Here is a 20,679-nt window from a genome sequence, read left to right on the forward strand (position 1 = left end):
TATGATCAGAGAACGACTGCATTACCTTGAAATATAAATCTTCATTTGTTTTTGCAGGGCTGTTCACATTCTCTTTCAGGAGCAAAGAGGCCGGTTTACTACTTTCAACGACGTGGCAATGGAGCCTGTGTGAAGTAAGAAAAAATTAAAAAAAATTATGCAGACTTTCATTTTAACAATGGTACGTACAGAAATAAATAATTCCCAGCACCTAGTGAGGTTGGTCCTTAGCCCGGGTTTGACTGGCCTATTGGACAATCAGGCAGAGCCATAAGGGCTGGCCTGACAGGTCAGTGTGTGGACAGGTTATTTTGGCTGTTACTACGCCTGATGGGCCGGTTTTTCGTTGCTTTCTCTGACATTACCACGAACATTGCCTGCAGAGAGCACAGATGCATGCAGCTTCCCCCATACCTAGCAAAATACCTGCACAGAGTGCCTTTATACACTCAAAACTGCCACGATTTGAAATGTGGGCTACTTTATAAGGTACCTGATCAGTAATGGGGGGCATTTTTATACTGGGGCCAGTTTTCAATCCCAGTCAGACCCTCTCCTATCCGAAAAGATGATTTTGCGACAGATTATACAATTCTCAGGTTTCCTGTAACAGCCTCCCATCACATCAGAAAACATGCCATCATTCTGAGGCCACTACGGAGAGGATTCCCAATGTGGGACGTAATCTCATCAAAGGATTACCCACTACTAACAGGGGTTAACTGTCACATCGGGATTAAAAGTTAATAAGTAAAATCGACTGCCGATGTTTTTCCACCTGAACATTTCATCAGAAGTATCCTAACAAACAGGGCCGGGCTGAGAACCAAAACGGGCCCTGGCAAAGTGCTCGGCCGCCCCCCTCCCCTAGGGGTTTGGGGGTGCCGCCGAGCTCTTTGCCAGGGCCGGTTTTCGGCCGATTTTGTTACAGGGCCGATTTTGCAGTAACAACAACTGCCCCCAGGGGCCCAAAACCGGCCCACCGGGGGATTGCCCGGTGCCCGCTATGGCCAGTCCGGCCCTGCTAACAAAAGGTGTGAGTAAAGAAAATCTTGGAATTACCACAGGAATACATACGGGGTAGTGCAAGCAATGATGTGGGTGGTCAAAAGTACTGGTGCAGTTACACTACTAACTTTGTTAGCCGATAAAACAGTTCCATGACCTTGATTAAGACGTATAACATTTCATTTTCAATTTTGTTGTCATTAAAGCATTACAATTTAAATTTAATGCACGCCTGAGACTTTCTTTGACTTTTAACAAACTGCAAGGGCATCTGAGCAAAATACAAGGCTACAGGAGTGTTTAAAACTACAATCAAACTCTCCCGGGGACATAAACATAACATTAGGGGAAACTCTTCTAGGGGCTGCTAGACGGCTGGCAGCCCCATCAGCTCTTCAGAAGCTGCCTGTGGCTCTTTTGCCCTCCCTGGGGAATCACAGAAAACAAATACAGAAATCTCTAGCCGCTCATGGGGGCTTATGGCGCCCTCATGTGTCTCCGGCTTTGCAAGTTGTATTAGTGGCCTCCCACACATTTAGGCATCAGGCCCCGGCTAGCAGTCGTGTCTTATTCTTCTGGTGGACCATGGAGGCAGCCCCAAAGCCACGACCGGCTCTCTCGTGCCTGGCCCAACCCCATTGAGTCAATGCAAGAGCCAGCAGTTCTTTCTTCTCATGTCCTTGTGAGAAACAGGCAGTTACAGCTGATAGGCTGCGCAAGCCCCTTATAGAGAAAGGCACAGGGAATAGGGCAAGTACCTGTCTCGGTGTCAGGGCTCCTGTCTGCCCAGGGAGCCTCTTGGCTTAGTGTGTCAGTCTCCAGGGAACTAGGAGTCCCCAGGGACCAGTCACATGCTGCCTAGTGGGACATTGCTCGTATCGTTGCGTTGACTACCAGAGACATGGGGGCTGCTGGGAGCAACTGGAATGGTTGAGGGGAAGTACGCTACGCTGTTTGTACGTTGACCTCTGGGCCGTGGCCTTCCCCAGGGGTAAAGATCACAGTGGTCGCTATGTGTTCTGTTTCCCACCTGGTCCCCTGCAGATTGAACTTTTACCTTTGTTTTCTCTGGCCTGCTGGACCCATTCTCATGATTCTGGTGTAGCCTTACTCCTGTTAGCAAGGTATTTCACCAGGAATATTTTCTCCAGTCCTCCTGGTGCCTGTATTTTACTCTTCTTTCTAGAGATTGATTTCACTGCTCTCCCTCCAATGAGGGTGAGGTTGGGCCTGCCCACTAGCTTCTGGTGGTGGTCCTGTCCTCTGCTGGGCTCATGGCACATGCCTCCGCCCAGGGGAATTTTCAGCAGCTCCGGTGCAGAACCACCAGTAGAGTACCTTCCCTGCTGCACTGTTCAGGCCCTAGTATGACTTGTATACGTACATAAGACATTATTATAGAAAATCCCATGAACAATAAGAACACATGAACCTGCACATTGTCTACCCGACCGCCCGCCCACCCACCATAGATCATTGACAATGTCTACGCAGATATAAAGCCAGTCCCCATTTCCATTCCATGAGTCTATCGACTGAATTGTCTTATTTTTGCATCAAGTTAGAGATCTATAGTGCGAACAAAGGCAAGGACGATTCCCCTATCATTCGCCTACCGTAGCCATATTTTCAGATGTTTTGTGGACAGCCCCTAAGAAAACCACCACCTCAAATCCATGCAGTGGTCTATCCCTCTCTTCCATTCCCCTACTGTAGGTGGCGTGGTCGCTTTCCTTAGTCTAGCAATAGCTCTTTGCCAATGTGAGTCCCAGAAACAGCATCTGTCCTTTATAGCAGCTTCCACCAATACGGTCTGTGAAATGCAGAAGGATTAATTTGGGGCCTCGTGGAATATACCAGGCATGTACCTCCCCAAGAGAAGACATCTCCCCACCAATACCGTGTCAGTGCTGCACAGCTCCAGATCGTATGGAGAAAGGTTCCCTCCTCTGCCCCTCAACGTGACACACTGGAGAACCAATAAGACACATACGCCAAAGTCGGCCTCTAGAATATATGGCTCTGTATACATATTTCAACTGAATCAAACAGATTCAGAAAGACACCACCACACCCTGAGGGGCCTCCAAGGCTTCAGTCCAGTCGTCACCATCAATGTTGTTAATGTCTGCACTCCATGCTGCCCGTAGGGCCGGTAGCATTGTCGAGCTATTTGTAGCAAAGGATTGATAAATCTTGCTAATCTTATGGGTTTCGAGATCCCCATCAATAATTTACCTTCTAATGGGCTAAACTCTGACAGCTCTTGGCGGTCTCTCAGGTAAGGGAATATGGCATGTCACAACTGTAGGTATTTATAAAACTGGCTACGGTGCAGCTGATATTCAGTTTGCATCTCCTGAAATGATTTAAGCACTGTGCCAAGCATGATAGCACCTAGCGTGGAAATGCCAATGGTGTCCCATTTGTGACACCCCCTCAACTGGGCCACCTGCCAAAGGTAAATGCCCTGCCACAACAATGTCTTCTGCTAAGTCTCCCCCACCACCCCATCTTATGGAGGGACTGTCTCCACATAGTGCTCACTATCTTTGTAGCTGGGGGAAGCAATGCCATATCCCTTCTGCTATACAAAAAGGCGAGCACAGAAGTGTCACCCATAGCTCTGTCGCATTGGCTGGATCCTCAGGAGGACCAACCACCAATCATTAATAATCTGTAGGTGAGAGGCCTTATAATAGGATTGTACATCAGGGGCAGCAATGTCTTCACAATACGTGGACTGAAAACATGTCCGAAGGGCTATGCTCAACGATCCTCTGCCCCATAAGAATTGACTCAAGACCACATTCATTTGTTGGAACCACACTGGAGGGATAGCATAGGGATGGTTCGGAGGTCTGATATACCATACGAGGCAAAGAGACCATTTTGAAAATCAATAAGGACAGCCCAATGGGGATCAGGCTTTCACTTCTTTAACTCGCTATAATAATAGGGCCATATTTTGGGTCCACTAGACACTCGAAACTGGAGAGACAAACACCCCCAAATACTTGAAACCATGGGTAGTCAATGTCAAGTCCGACACTCACCTTATGTCTCGAGCCGTCTCACCAACGGGGAATAATACAGACTTCCCAGGTTCCTATTTAGCCAGGAGGTCTCACCAAAAACCTGAATAATTTGTAAGATGAGGGGCCAGAGGCCGCCATGTCTGTGAGGAAGAAGACATCAACATACAGGACTATTTTGTCGGACAGCTCTGCAGACCATTCAAATCCACGCACCAGAGGCTCCATGGTCAGGGCAAATAGCAGGGTAGACAGTGGACACCCCTGGCCCGGCATATCGGAAAAGGAGCCGAGACTGCACTCACTACCCGAACTGAATCAGTGAGATCAGTGTACATCAAACAAACAAAGGAAAGGAATAACAGTCCGTCCCTAATTGAGTCGGAGTAACTTAAAGAAGTAACCTCAGCTTACAGAGTCAAAAGCCTTGTCTATGTCATCTAGAAGTATCACCGCCAGCCACCCAAGTCAGTCCATCAAGGCAAGATCATTGCGGACGTGTCTAACATTGCGGCATGTGGCTCAGCAAGGAATAAAGCCATCTTGATCAGGGTGGACCAGGTTGGGCATATGTTTCATCAAAGTATTAGCCAAGGTTTTGGCCAAGAGTTTTACCTAAATGTTTAGAAGTGAAATGGGACAGTAGGATGAATGTGCATCCGGCGGAAGGCTTGGCTTAGGAAATAAGCCAATTTCAGCATGTCGCCAATATGGCGGGAGCCGCAAGACATTCAGCGCTGCATTGGCTTCAATAAATGTTTACCCATTTGTGGGACATGGGTTTTAAATAATTCGTCCAGGAAGCTGTTGGGGCCCGGGACCTTTCCAGGCTGCAGCTTCGCCAGAGGCACCAATAATTCGTGAGTGATCAGCTCATCCAGCTGTGCAAGGGCTGTTTCAAATAAAGATCTGGGCGGTTTAGCCTGAATAAAATCAACTATATGTTTTCATTCTAGCGTAGCCTATTGGGCGTACCACTCCTGGAAGTACTCTGTAAACTTTGGGCCACAGCCTGGGGGCTCGACCCCAACCCCCTCGAAAATCATTTCACTGGTACCGGAGGTGGGGGCACTTACACAGCTTAGCAGAGTCGATGTAGTATCATGCTGGATTTGTCTCACCATTGATATATGCGGCTTTGTGAAGCTTGCCATACCTGCTTACCATCATTTAATAACAGTTGGTGATATTGCTGTTGGATCAGGCCTAATTGTCTCAGCCCTATCCCACCCTCAACACTCATGTGTGCATTTGTGCCTAGAGTTCCGCCAATGCAAGGGTTCTATGCCTACGCCCCCCCACACAGAAACTAATATCTATCCCCCCCCCAAGCATCAGCTTCATACCCTCTTATATTATCATTTGAGGATGCTGCTCCCATATTAAGAGAGAAATATTCTGTAATCGACATGTGTAGGAATGACATATCTCGTTACGAAGAGGTCAGGGCGGGAGGTGGCGAAGAAAAGGTGGATGCTTTGGACTAATATGGAGCTTAAGTGCCACTGGGGAATGGTCGGACAGCCCTCTGGGCAATATGTCAACCTCAGATATTCTATGTATAAATCTTTCAGGCACACACAGGTAGTCGAGCCAAGAAAAGGATCCATCCCACAGACCAAGCATACGGTCCACAAAAGACTGTCTGCTATGTAGGATCCACCCAAATCATGTAACCCTGCTTTCAAGTACTAAGCAGGGACATAGGAGTAATGGGGAGCCATACATAACATGGGTTCTCCTTGTCGCAAAAGAAATGGCCGCCTGCCACTTTCCCCTACCACCCACTGTGCTTTCCTTTGCCCTCCTAATGCACTCCCTGCTCTGCCAGTGCTACACGGACAGGCTCTGTGACAGCCCTGCCAGCACAGCCTGGAATTTCTTTGTGATGTAGCAACAGTGAGTAACAGCTTCTGTGAACCAGTGTTGCTACATCATAGCACTGAATTACTGGATGTATACTCAGGCGTTCATGCTAGAGGGGCTCGGGAACAGCCACACATAACAATATGACAATAGCTGAATGCCTAGACAGCACTCTACCATTTTCGAAACAGCAGAAGAAAAGGTACTTCTATGTCAAAAGGTTAGCGGTATTCGCTTTAGGGACCTCAGAAGGATTCAATGCTAGTGGTAATTCTAACGCAACTTGAGATCTGCTAAGATACCATATCCTCATCCTGATAAAAATATACCATTTCCCAATTCCCACAAATTCTGTCCTAATGCAGTTGGTATAAACATCTACAAAAGTCCTATCTGTGTCTGTGGGGATTATAAGATGATCAATGACTAATAATCAAGAGATTCATGGAGGTGGCAGCTGCTTTGTTTGCTGACAATTCTGTATATTTGCTAGAAAGACTGCTCTTTTCTTTTAAATAAAAAAGTGCTTTGCATTAGAACTTAACTGAAGGAAAACAAGCACAATACATATTCTCCATAGGGTAGAGTCGTTCAAATGAGAAGCAGTGACTGAACTGGTCTCTGGGGAGGTACCATGCACTGGCCAAGAGGAGAATCTTGCTGAAAACAGTGCTTTGTTTTTAGTGAAAAAACAGAGGCTGTGAGCCCCTCTGTAATATGCAATCAGTAACATAATTTTTATCTCGTATCCTGGTGTAGAGTAGGTGGCAAAGAGGGACAGGCTCCAAATAATCCCTAAAACCTTCCCCCAATTTCTGATAAGGAATCCCACTGTGGATACCTTTACACTTTACTTTAGGAAGTCTAGGCTCCCCATAGCATGCTGACAATCATGTATTTGAATACATTTCTAAAAGGGACAACTGAACATAACTGCAATGTTTGAATTTTAAAAAACGTTTAGAGCTGCCAATTTTATAGAATAATTGTGAAAAATATGTTTTCAACAGGGGGGCCTCAGGTGGATTTTTTTTTACTTGATCAGTGTGTGACATTAAAAAAGTTTGAAGACCACTGCTTTATGTACAGAAACAGAAGGACTGACATGAGATCAGGCTCAATTGTACACCCTCTGAGCCCGTTCAACCAAGTCATTTATTCCCCATAGGAAGCAGAGTCTTGAGTAGATCAGGAGAATGGGGACTTTGTAGCCAAAGGGACTATTTTGTAATCGGTGGATGAATCTCGCCTGTGCACATTCACTCCGGCAAGATACCTTTGGTAATAAAAGACTAAGCCAGTTATGTTTGTTAACACACTCATGTAGATACGCTATCTAACCTCAGATTCCTCACACTTAAATACCTCCCAGGCACGGGACTGGATCTGAAGAATTTTGGAGCAGTGAAGGAGAAGAGGTGTCACTGTGTGCTCATGTCTTTTTCTTATGCTTTCCCTTTGTGTACCCTCAGATACGGTGCTCAAAATAACTGGTGTTGGTAATGTGCTGATCTCTGATTTGGAACTTTATTAGATACCAAAATGAGGCCGCTCCACAGAACAGCAAGGAGAGAGGGCAGAGAGAAATACGCGGTTAGATAAAGTATCCACCAGAAACAGCATTACCAAAGATAAGTGTAGTTTTCTTCTGATGAATACTTGTGACTGCAAATTGATTACGTTTGATTAGGTAACAATGCTGCAGTATCTCCCAAAGGAGGAAGGTCAGTTGGATGGACTCAGATCATTAAGTCCTGCTGAACTGAGAGGGTGAAGTGTCCTTCCCATTGGACCTGGCTTTCAAGGCAGAAGTGTTTTGAGAACGTATGCACGGACACTCACTTTGCAACCTAGTAGATATCAAGGACGGGCATCCCTTGCATTAACACAGTTGTAGCGGCTTTTGAAGGGGCAAAAGGGGCTATCAGGCCCTCAGACAGCTGCTTCTTGGCCAAAGCAACTTTTCATGCAGAGGACTCTCTACCTTGACAGGATCCTCTTTTGTAGAGCCCTTTCTTTATCTGCTCCAAATAAACCCCAAAGGTCTGATTGTCCACGTTAGACCTGGCAACCTTGGCGTGGTTTCCCATGGCTTTTCAGCCTTCTGACCTGCTTTGCGGACTTAATTTTTGCTGGCTGTAGGATTCTGGGCACTTTATGACCGCTGGTCATAAAGCGCATAAGCTCTTGCCCTGAAACATGGTACCATTGGCTTATCCACAATTGGCATATTTAATTCACTTATAAGTCCCTAGTAATGTGCCATATCTGTGCACTGAGCCTTTAAATTAAATGCTACTAGTGGGCCTGCAGCATTGATTGTGCCACCCACTTCAGTAGCCCTTCAAACATGTCTCAGGCCTGCCACTGCACAGCCTGTGGGTGCAGTTTTGAACTGCCCTGTCGACCTGGCAAGTTAAACCCCTTGCCAGACCCAAACCTTCCTTTTTAATACATATAGGTCATCCCTAAAGTAGGCAGCCCCAAGGGCAGGGTGCAGTGTATTTGAAAAGTTGGACATGTACTTTTAAGTTTTACATGTCCACGTAGTGGCAAACTTTTAAATTCTATTCAATTCTTTAATTCGGTTCAAACAAACCATAAAAGCACATCAAATTAAAAACATTTAAAAATACAAAAATATTAAAATTACACAATGGTGCTTACATATAAAGAGACTGGGAAAAACTACACATGAGCAGCAACATATATCAGTATAACTCAACATAAGACACATGATAATTATTATAAAAACCTAAAGTAAATATCGTCCCTCAAAGTGCATGGTGTAAGACAGAATAATTAAAAACAAATGTCCCAAAAAATGTCCAGCCGGCGCCAAGTTGCCATAATGCATGCCAAATATAAAGGCTTGGCAAAAGCCCGGGGGCTATACAGCTCGGTAAACATTTGGTCAGCTGGAGCGTCAATGTTTGTCTGGGCTGCAAGACATACCTGAGAAAGGCTGCTACACCTATACACTTCCAAGGCAGGGAGTTAGAACAAATATGAAATAAAAGTGCTGGGGTATATCTAAAAATAGAAGCACCTTTGCGAAGCGAAATTAAAAAAACTACTGGTACAGCAGCTATAGAGCCTACTAAAAACACAAAATGTGACAAAGTCAGTAGGGAGTGCTTATCGCAAGGGCAAACCAAAATCAATTTGGGTTTAAACTGGCCCAAGGAAAATGAGAGCTGTCTCCTAATCTGGACAAACCTAAATATGGTCAAAAGCATCCACTCCAAATTTTTGGGCACCATCTCAGATAGGGTTCCTGCCCTAAGGTGGATTGAACCAGTAGATACTCCCTATTAGCGGGCTACTTAAGCAATAACAGTTCTCTTTCACTCCTTCTGAGATCTCTAAAGCTGGATTTGATCCAATTTTTGTCCCTCAAAAAGATATTTGCAGGCAGAGAAAAGAAGTCAAGTCTGCCGAGTCTGTGGCAGTTACCCCTAGCATACCTTAGCCAAGGCATAGAAAGACCTCAGTCACAGGAAAGGCTGTCCTGAACGATCTCCCTGTTCAGGGAAACTTCTGGATTGTGCTACATGGAGCACCATAACAGCAGCAGGGCCAGGAGAAGATCGTCTGCTACATACAGGAGCCCAAGTTCTTCATGCACAGCATATGTCAGTGACCTTGGTGAGACATCAAGGATGCACATACAGACTCTGTTCTCCTCATCCTGCAAAAAAAAGAGATGCCTTATAGCCCAACAAGCCAGAACCAAAGGTTAAAATGGGGAGGCACTTTCTCTCATAAATCTCAACCATAGGGGCTATAGGTTTGTTGCCGATTTTGGAGGCCAAACTAATGAGAAAGTCAACTGAATTAGAAAACTTAAGCCTCCTCAGTTTCAGACAGGGGTTCCAGGACCCCAGGGAGTCAAAAGTGACCCCCAGGTAGGGGAAATTGTGTGTTCTAGCAATGGAAGTTCCTTGTAGCACAAGACTTCGCAGCTTCAGGTGTTTGGAGCCACTGGCCATTACAAACGTTTTAGCCAAATTAGTGACAAAACCTAGGATGTTCATAAAGTTCACAAAAATATTGGACAATAACTGAAGGCCATTAGGTGTTCTAGCCAATAAAATGGCGTCATCCGCATCAAGGACCGGGATGCTCCACCCATTCACAGTTACCATATCCCTCCCTTTGCCAACTAGTGTGGAATTCAAGTCATTGATGCACAAATGGTACAGAATTGGCGCCATAACACAGCCTTGTTGGACATCTCAGCCTGGGCTGAAACGCTCACTGCAATCACCATTCAGCCTATTAGGACAGAGGCAGTTACATCTGAATGGAGCGTATGTAAAATAGACACCAGGCCAATGTCCAACCCCTTGGATTCTAAACATCCCAAAGTTTGGACCTGACCATGCTATCAAAAGCGCAGGCCAGGTCCATGAAAGAAAGATACACTGGGCTATTTTTCAATACAGTATATTTGTTGATTAACACATGTAAATTGAGACATTGGTCTTGAGTACCCAAAACTGATCTGAAGCCCCTTTGGACTTCAGAAATGATACGATTCTCGGAGGACCAGGACATAAGTCTATTGAGTACAACCCTGCCAATGACTTTGACCATGAAGTATATTAAAGAGATAGGTGTGCAGCAGCTTGGGGGAGCCCGGTCACCTTTTTAAAAAATGGTCACAATAATGACTGCCCACCATGACTGGGGGATATTGCTCTTGTTCGCGACATTCACATAGTTGGCAAATAACAGGTGCCCACTGGTCCACCTCCAATTTGTAGAAATCTATGGGAACCCCATTAGGACCCTTAGCTTTATGCATAGGGCTTGCATTAATGACCTCCACTACTTCATCCAGAGAGAACTCTATACTCAGTGGAAAAGTAGATAGATTAGAATTGGGTACCTCACTGACACAGTCTATTGAATGATACACGTGGCTAAAGTTATCAACCCAGGCATCTGCGCCAATATTGGCACAGACCAAGTTAGAATCTATGCAAAAGATTTTGGTATTATTAACTGGATGCCAAAATAAACCAGAGTCTCTGTCCCTACAGGAGGTGACCAATGTTTTCCAATGTTCCTACCTTAGTTCAGCCTTCTTCCGGCTGTTAGCCACCTTATAAAGGTCTACTATTGGCAGCAGCAACTGCCCAATCTCTAGGGGTTGCTTTAAGAGCGCTGTACAAACATCTCAGTGACTCTCTGCAGGCCTAATCAAACCAGGAATGAGCAAACTGCTTAACACAAGCTATAGGTCTCCTAAGACACACCGAGATAGTATTACCCAAGATTAAAAAATGTCCACGCAACTATTAAAATCGTTAATCGCCCTAAGGCAGGGTGTAGCCTAACAGCTAGGGCTGTCGATCTTAAATCTGGGGAACCGTGTTCGAGTCTCGACGATGATGTTCAAAATCCTGTGAATATGGGAAAATCACTTAATCTCCCCATGCCTTACAAAAATGAATGTGTCCTGTGTAACGCAACTGGTGCTCATGTAAAGTGCTCGGATTCCGGATACCTTCGAAGTTCACGCTATATAAAACCCAGAAGGAAAAAAAAAGGCAATGAAAAGGTAATGTCAGATGTTTGGCACAGAGCCTACGCTGGACATCGTTCAGATTACACGATTTCCACCCAGGTCTAAGGACATTGCTCCTTGGAAGACACTGGTGCCGCCTACGGTAAAGACACAGGGCGATGCATTGTCTAAGGCCGTGTGATAGATAAGGGGCTAGAATTGCTGCATGTATTGACAATGATCGCCCCATCCTTAATGTGTTCAAGTAAATTCCTGCTGGCAAAAAAACATTAACAATAGTGGATGTACCAGTACCTCCAATAAAAGTAAGGACTCGGAGATTCTGCGACGCTGCCCATAAAAGCCTATTATAGAGGTTATATTTGAGAAAATAAGGAAGCAGCGTCAACCCTCGACGATCACTAGAGACCTCAGGGACTGCCAGGGAATAAAGATATTAGAGTGGGATAAGGCTGGGTTGTTCACATCGACGCCTAATTTAGCATTGAAATCCCATGCTAAAATAACATTCAAAGCAGTATCTGAGCGGGTGAAACTATGTTCCAACTCCCCAATAAAATCAAAAAGGGACACAAAATTAGGATTACCATGATTGGAAAAAATGTCATTATAAAAATTAATAAAAACAAACTAAAGGTGTTGGGTCACATTACAGAAAACGCCTGGAAAAACCTGCTATTTTTGTAAATGGGTGATATAACACACTCAAAAAAGGTCTTAAACCACACAGCAACCCCAGCCCGGGCCCTACCCATCGCAGAAAGTGTTGCTGGAACAGAAAAACAGATAAAACCAGCACAAAAAGATCTTTGGTGACCATCGTCTTCTGTAGGATAACAATGTCAAATGCATGTTCCAACTCAACATTTTCACATTATTAACAGAATAAAGAGGCAAAGGAGGAGGTCTCGTAGAACAATTGTGGGCATTCTGATTAGTTGTGTCAGTAACAGGTTGCACAGTGGATACCCTGGAAAATACACGGCCTTCAGTTCCCCCAATACTGAACGATGGCAAGGCCGGGCTATGATGTCGATCAGTGTCACGCACCCCAGACAAGGCTGAAAAGCGGTTAGTGGTGGAGACAGAATAAGATACAGTTTGTGATGGCACAGGAACAATCCTAGGCCTCGATGCACCACCCTTCAGTCCCACATCTCTGTAAAAGTAGCCCAATGGCAAAACCTTCACATCACTGGGCCAGACATAACCCAGATAAGAGGAACAAATCAACTCCACGCACGGGCAGGTTTTTCAAGCATTAAACTCAGGGCTCCAAAGGGTAAATACTCAAAGGCAGGCAAGCAAACAGCCCAAAAAACCTCACTATCAATCGTCCGAAGTAGGTCAGCAGAATTACTGTGTGCCCTGATTCTCAATACAGGGCCTCCTCCAGGAGATGACGGGCGAAGACTGGCCCACTCTTGGCCCGGGCGCATCCTGCGCTGCGGTAAACAAGCAGGCGTCTTGTAGCGCCCGACTGGTGCTCTGAGTCTCCATTCTCTGGGTCTTGTAGGGCACTCCTGTAACAGTCCTTGTGGCGCATCCCACGGTAAATGAGCAGGCGTTTTGTAGAGCCTGACTGGTGCTCTGAGGCTCCCCCCCCCCCCTTCTCCTGGTGTCTGTAGGGTGCTCTGGTACTTGTAGTGCACCCCTGCAGTGGTCCTTATGGTGCGTCCCATGCCGCAGTAAACAAGCAGGCATTTTTTTAGCACCCTACCGGCGTCCTGAGTTTCCCACCACCTCCTCCTGGTGTCTGTAAAGCACTCTGGAGCTTTTAGAGCGCCCCTGCAACAGTACTTGTGGTGCATTGCACACGCTGCGGTAAACAAAAGGGCATCTTTAGCGCCCGACCGGCGCTCTGGGGCTCCTCTCGCCTCCTCCTTGTCTCTGTAGGGCACTCTGGGTCTTGCTGTGAACCCCTGCAGCAGCCATTGTGGCGCGTCCCAATAAAATTTGTTTTACACTTCTGCAAGGCCGATCTCTCCCATAGGCCACCATTGGGATTACCTTTTAAGATTTGAGCCAATTCAGCAGAAGTAATTCCTGCAGTTAAATTGTGGAATTGTACGCCGAATGGTGGTGGTGTCGTAAGTAACAAACGCAACTCGATCAGGGTTGATACATTTGCAAAAGACAGTAGCCGCAGCCACAGTCATCGGTCTACGTATGCTATCCACTATGTGGTGGACAGCATACAGACACCGATTAAATCATGTTTGCTACTTAGAGGCCACTGCCATTCAGGGTACAAATTCTGCAACTTAACCGCTTGAATGTCTTCGGCAGAATTGTCTCGATTCTTGTACCAAGGTGTCTTGTACCTTCACATGAAACATCTTGTCCTGATGATGGTCTCGTAGATTAACTAGGAAAGAGACAAACATCGACACTCTTAACACATTTTCATTTTAGTTTCTGTTGAGACTGAACCTGAAGACTTCGTCCCTATTTCTACAACAGTTTCCAAACTGTGTACTTCTGGGAATGGGATAATGTGCATCGATAACTAGGAAAATCTAAATGTCAACAATTTTTCAGTTCTGTTATCAACGCCTTGAAGTACCTCCTCATTTGGAACCCCTAATATAACCATCATTCTTTGAATACAATATAATACATTAAGAAATACACCTGGTTGTACTGATTTATTGTTTCTCTTTAAAATAATACGGACTACTGTGCCTTTCTTTATTTTTTGATGTCATGATCAGACGTTTAGTAAGTAATTTAAAAAAAAAAAAATTCAATGCATTTTTAAAATATACCCCTTGTAGGCACTATTACCCAAGACTTTTAGAAAGTTGGAATTTTCATACTTTAACCATTCTGTGCCTTCTGCCCGTCCCTGAATATACGTCTGGGGTGGGTGACAGCTAGGCTTTGTGTATTCCCTCTAGACAGCTACACACAAAGGGAGCTTAGGTGTGCATGATGGGCCATCCACATCCTGATGGCCCATTAAAATCCTAAAGGATCATCCTAGGCAGGATGGGAGGGAGGAGCTGACAAACACCTGAATGGGCTATGCCTGTCCCCATACAAAGAGCTGCATACCCCCCTGTGTCAAGTCTGGAGCCTGGGTAGGGACTTTGTGCACTCCAAAGGCCTCTCTTTGAAGTCTCCCACACTTCAAAGGCACAACTGGGTATAAGTATTGGACCTCAGACACCACCACTTCAGTACACTTTGGGACCTGAGGACATTCTGCCAGGAAGGACTGCTGTGCTGCTGAAAGGACTGGTACTGTGGGGGACTGTGCAGGACTCCTGCTCTGCTGTGCCTACTCTTCTGCCTGTTGCCATTATTGCCTGGGAGCAAGAAGGACTGGAACTGCATCTATACATCCCAAGAACTAAAGTGATTGCAAGGACTTGCTGGCTTTTTCGGAAGTCTCGGGGACATACAAGACTTAAAACGACCATGCTACTGCCTCAGTACTCTGCCAGCTGCGAGTCCTGCCCTGCCAAGTGGTGCCAATCTAGTTTTGGGGAATTGGACGTGGGCTTTCTGGCGGTTTTCTTTAAAAATCCATGCATCGCCATTGTTGCGCTGGTCAGAACTGACGCATCTCCTCTTGATGCCGACGCATTTCCACTGCAGGCAAAGACATCACATCGCCAGCTATGCAGCTCGACGACGATGCATCCCCAACATCGCTATGAAGGCAACGCATCTCGGATTGTGCAGTTCCGGAACCAATGCATCACCTACATCCAGCAGGACTGACAATGTATCGCCTCATCTGCTCTACGCATCGGACCCGTGGACGGCGCAACAAGGTACTTTTTCAGTGAGACAAAGTTGGGCCCTGTATCTGACCTGCGCTCCATGGCAGTTGGCTTGAACTTTTGGATTTACCTCAGTCAAACATAACAAGATGTCCTCGATTGGCTTTTAAGCACTACATTTCAGTTTAATCTTTAAAATGTCATAACTCCAGTTCTATTTATTGGATTATTGTTGTTTTGTTTATTAAATTAGGCTCTATCTTTCTGACCTGGTTTGGATTATTTTGATATGGTGGTTTCACTGCTTTACTCTTAAGTGTTCCACAAATAATTTATACTTTGCCTCTTAGGTTAAGCCTACCTGCTCTGTGCCAAGATACCAGAGAGTGAGCCCAGATTTATGTAGGATGTGTATCTTAGTTACGGTTACTAGGATTGTGGTTCCTACTTGGCCAGGGTACATACCTCTGCCACTTAAAGACCCAATTTCTAACAGTCCACTTGAAGGGCCTTGGTATGATCAATATAAAATAAACAGATGCCTTTTGGGGGTCAAACTTATTGAGCCTTCATCCTCTTTTGAAGTGTGACTGGGAGCAAAAACACTTGTAGAAAGAAAGGCTGCCCACCAATTTGTTTGGGAAGAAGGTAGTGTAGCACAGTTGCACTAAAAGTGCCTGCTGTTCCCTCATGCAACAAGCAGATGTAACCGCAATGAGTAAGACAGTTTTCCGTGTCAAGAGATGCAGTGAGGAACTATACATAGGTTTATTAAACCATGGCACAACTGGTGAGTTAAACAAGGACCGGTGGGCCAGCAAACAACATTTTACAGCAGTCACGGCAAAGCCTTGATTTGCTTAAGACAAAACAAATAAGAGAATTTCTAACAGCTTCACTTGTAAAGGGGCACCAAATGAGGTTACAATCTTTTCTCAGCACCCAACATAGATGGATTTTGTGGAAGGGTGTCTGGCAGCGAGCGTGACATTCACCACCTTGGAAGGCAAGTCAAATACAGTCAACTGCAGTGGATAAATCTTCACCCTTAAGATGCAAGTTGTGGAAGTTCAGATGAAAAACCTTGCCCTGCTGCTGAGGTCGGACATCCTCCTGAAGTGGTAGGCTGTTCAGAGGAATGATGCCCATGCTCAGGAGTTCGGAGTACCACACTGTCAGGGCTAGGAAAATCTACTCGCTATGGAGAGACAGATTTATTGAGGACGAGCTATTTTTAGAGCCTACTCGCCCGTTCTGGCGAGCTGATAACAGATGTTCTGCTTGCCCACAAAGAGTGAATGAGCAATAAGGATGCCTTTAAATCTCGTTATCTTGTCACATTTGCTTGGCTTTCAGAGACCGAGGTCAAAAGTCAGTTTGTCTTCTTACATTTACTTTTCTTTCTGTGACTGAAGTTAGAGGATTTAGTAAAGTGGACTGTGTGACAATCACACTGTGCAAAGCATGTGAAATGAAAGGCTGTAAGATTTCAGGCTTTTTTTCCCTAACATAACACTGAAATGCTAATAAGTGAACTGTTCATACAATTCAAATATATTTCACTAGTTATGAAGAATTTTTTTTGTAATTCTGTGAAGAAAAAAAAGATTCTTATAGGATCAAAACAAATCAGAACACTTTACTTGGTGATGTGCAAATTTCAAATATTTTTGCTGAAACCCAAATTCCAAACATTGTTTATGCGCTATATAGTTTTATCAGTAAAACAACATGTTAGTGGGAAAGTTTAGCGGCCGTTTCAATGGAAAATGTGCTATCTGTAAATGACAGTACACTACCACATCATGCTTTAGTAATATATAAAGGGAGATTTTAAACATGAACTGGGAAATATTCCTGCTCCTGCCCAGATTACAATGCTATTAGTGAACTAAGAGGCAAGCCAGGAATCATGTGTACTTCATATGTTGGCTCGATTCTTACTAAACGTTTAGTCTACTAAATAAACAATTTTTTGGTACAGTAGAAATAGTGAACATGCATATTTGAAGGCGCTTTCTTACCTGATAATGAAGAAAAAGGCAGCTCCATAAGACAAAATATTTGCCTAGTATCACAAAATTTGAGACCAGTTCACAGGTAAGTACATTACAGTTAGGTAGAGTAGATTATTCAAGTTACTAGACCTGCAGGTTTAGTAACATTTTTATGATTTTTCAAGCCCTGACTGTCCTGGTCCCAATTCAGATCAATTAGGAATACTTAGGCCAGGCCATTTTTTAGCATCACAACTCGGGCAGGCAAGTTAGTGGCAGAAAGGCCCACAGGAGTCACTTTTCCAATCTCAATGAACATTCTGGTGGAAACTCCAACCACTGACACCACTCGTTTAGCATGGTAGCAAATACATCTAGCCCGGTTTCTCTGCACTGATAGACTATGCCCTGCACCTTGGGATGCAGATCCCAATCATGATCTGCCAGGTGGATTTGTGTCAGTTTGTACGCTCTGGCATTCAGGTTCTCGCAAGTCAGTTGGTGACTAGAAAGATGTTCCGCGCGCTCCAGCCACCCCTAGAGATGCAAATCCTCTTGGCACAAGCCCCCATGACTCCATACCGCGCTGCTTGCTGCAGTACCACATGGCGGTGCTATTGTCCATGAGAACTAGCACCAGCATCCCCTTGATGGATAGCAGAAAAGCCTTCAGGGACAAATTAATGGCTAGTAGCTTCAGTAGTTTGACATGAAGCTGGCTCTCTGCTTCAGACCAAAAGCTGTTGATCATCATCTCCCCCAGATAACCCACCATTAACCCAGTAACAGTGTGTCCACCCCCATTGTCAGCTCTGGATGGGGAAGGAAGAACCATCTACCACAGGACAAATTTTGACCGGTAAGCCACCTCTGCAGATTTTGGGCCTACTACTTCCAGAACTGGATGGGGTTGGAAAGGTAGTCTTTATTATGGGCTCACTGGGATTTCAGGTTCCACTGCAGGGTCTGCATGTGGCACCTTGGGTAGTTGACAAGGACAACCCTGGAAGTCTCAGAGTCCTCTTCCTCAACATCCAGGCTCGTAGCTGAAATATGTGGACATAGCCTGAATGTTCCAGACTTGCTGCAGTGGAGAAAAAACTTTGAAGCTCACTGTTTCCAGGACCACCCCAATCAACAAAAGCCTCTCTGAGGAAAGCAGGGCGGACAAGGACATTAGGAGTTGCAATGTCATCTGGAGGTGGGCTACGACTAACTGCAGTAAACCCACTTTCAGCAGCAAGTCATTGAGGAGCAGCAATACTGGAAATTCTGAAGATTGGCAGTAACTATTGCCATCACTTTTGTGAATACCTGGGGGTACAGGGCGAGGCTGAAGGGGAGCACAGCACATTAAGTGTTCATGGCCCAACTTGAACCACAGGAAACATCTGTAGCACTGCAGGATGGATATATAAAAATATGTATCATGCAAGTCCAAGGACTGCCTCTAGGCTCCCGGGTCAAGAGCAGATAGGAGCTCAGTGAGCATTTTAACTTTGTCCTTCTACATGAAAGCATTAAGGGGTCAAAGGTCCAAGATAGGCTTGAGGCCCCCGTCCTTTTTCAGAACAAAGAAGTAGCATGAATACCAACTCTTGCCGAGCTCTAAGTCTGGCATCTAAGACTCTGGTACCCATTTGAAGGTATGCTTGGAGAGTAAGAGGGGTACATCCTGTAGCAGAATAAACCGATGCCCCTCTAAAATTCATTCTGGAGCGTGAGGAATGTGAGGTGGGAAGGAAATGAAGGGCAGTGCATAGCCTCTTTGGATAATATAGTAGACATATCTGTCAAATGTTGTGGATCAACTGCCTGGGAGGAAATACTGAATCATGTCCCAACCCATGGTGCATGGGCTAATGAGGATAAAATAAAGCGTCTTTATGGCTCTTGCAGCAGGCGAAGTGTAGCTGGAGGACTAGTACCCCTGTGGGACAGTGCAATATCGGCCTTTTTATTTTACGTTTTCGGAGTGACTAGGGTAGACTTGAAGATCCTCAAAAGCAACAAGAAAAAGCTTGCACATGTGGGCTACGCAAAACATACATCACAAGGTTACAATTAAAGAATCGAATTAAGAGACTACAAGACAGCAAGCTTTTTCTTGTTTCTCCTTGAGGATCATCAAGTCTACCCTAGTCACTCCGAAAACTTAAAATAAAAAAGGGGGCACTCTCCTCTTCAAGCAATATACCACTGCAGTGCAACGATCACGTTTCAAGAACTGGATGAAGAGCACCCCTCCCTTCCACTGTTCGTAAGCCCAAGCTGACAAAACTGCATAACGGGGCACCCCTCCAGTCAACAGACCTATATGAAGAGTTCCTCCACTTCTTCCGCCCATCTCTCCAACCAAGCCTGCCCCTCATAACTATCGTATCATGGCATAATCAAATGGCTACTGGTGCTGTCTGAAAAAAGCCATCCTTTTACCCCTGGCCATCTTATGCCCAACATCCTTACACTTCATCTCTCTCCAATGGCCATCTCTATCAACACAGGGTGCACTTAGTGATATGAACCACCAAACTATATTTGTTTTGAACCCATTCTGGCCAAAAATAGTTTTAACTTGATTATATGATCTTTTATTAAATTATTAATCATGTATTTTATCAAACTTATTTACATACGTTTAATTCAACCATAACTGTGCCTCTAAATCTGCTTAAATATTACTATTCCTCTTGTATGTACAGTGATTTTACCTTGAGAAACACTGCCACCTACTGTCTTGCATTGTAAAGATTTGCCTGGCAACATTCTTCAAGATGCACAAAATGGGTGGTGAAAGATATACGAAGTAAAAACTTCGTAGTAAATGCGGTTTCCCGTGGGGGGGCGTGGTTTGGACGCCGATCGGGATGGCGGCGTGAGCCTGCAGCTCCGTGCCTCATCCCCGATAATTATCCTGAAAACCGGCCAAAACGCGCCGCTGCTGGCGCGAGCCTGCTGTGCTGAGCGCCGGGACGACAGTGGATGCCGAGAACGAGACGGCGGGGGCCCGGGCGAGGTGCTGGAGCCGGGTCGCGGAGCGGGACGAGCGGCGCTCGCAGACCAAGATGGCGGCGGCCCCGAGCGGCGAAGTGTAAACAGTGCCGGACGGGAGCTGGAGACTGCGGGGAGGCTTGCTGCTGGCGGAGTGGAGCGGGGCTGCTCGCCTGCTGCCCGGGGCTCCGGGGACACGGTGCTGGTGTGAGGCGCTCTCCGCCGCGGCGGCGACTGAAGATTCTGCCGCCCCTCCCCCATGCGAGCACGCAGCGGCCTGGTGAAGGGAGTCCGGCTCCTGGTACGAGACGCCGCGCCTCAGGGCGCCCAATGCTAACGGCGAGGGACACAGTGGAGCCTACGCTGGACTTCGGGGCTGAGCGACTGCCCGCGGAAGGACGTGGCTGGATAAAGCGGCTGCTGGGCTGAGGAGAGGACGAGCTTGGGGGCAACGGGGGAGTTGGCGGCGGGGCCAGGCGAAACGCGCCCAATGATGGTGGCGGCCGGATGGCGAT

General features: G+C 45.9%; 1 protein-coding gene across 1 annotated transcript in view; it reads right to left on the reverse strand.

The window, feature by feature from the left end:
* Nucleotides 1-20,679, reverse strand: part of MOSPD2 (motile sperm domain containing 2) — a 544,536-nt gene that overhangs the window by 76,037 nt on the left and 447,820 nt on the right. Inside the window, exon 14 of the mRNA XM_085622201.1 lies at nucleotides 26-125. Within this exon, the coding sequence (XP_085478327.1) occupies nucleotides 26-125 (100 nt within the window). The remainder of the gene's footprint in view (nucleotides 1-25; nucleotides 126-20,679) is intronic.

The sequence above is a fragment of the Triturus cristatus genome, chromosome 8 (genome assembly GCF_964204655.1).
Source record: "Triturus cristatus chromosome 8, aTriCri1.1, whole genome shotgun sequence".
Lineage (NCBI taxonomy): Eukaryota > Metazoa > Chordata > Amphibia > Caudata > Salamandridae > Triturus > Triturus cristatus.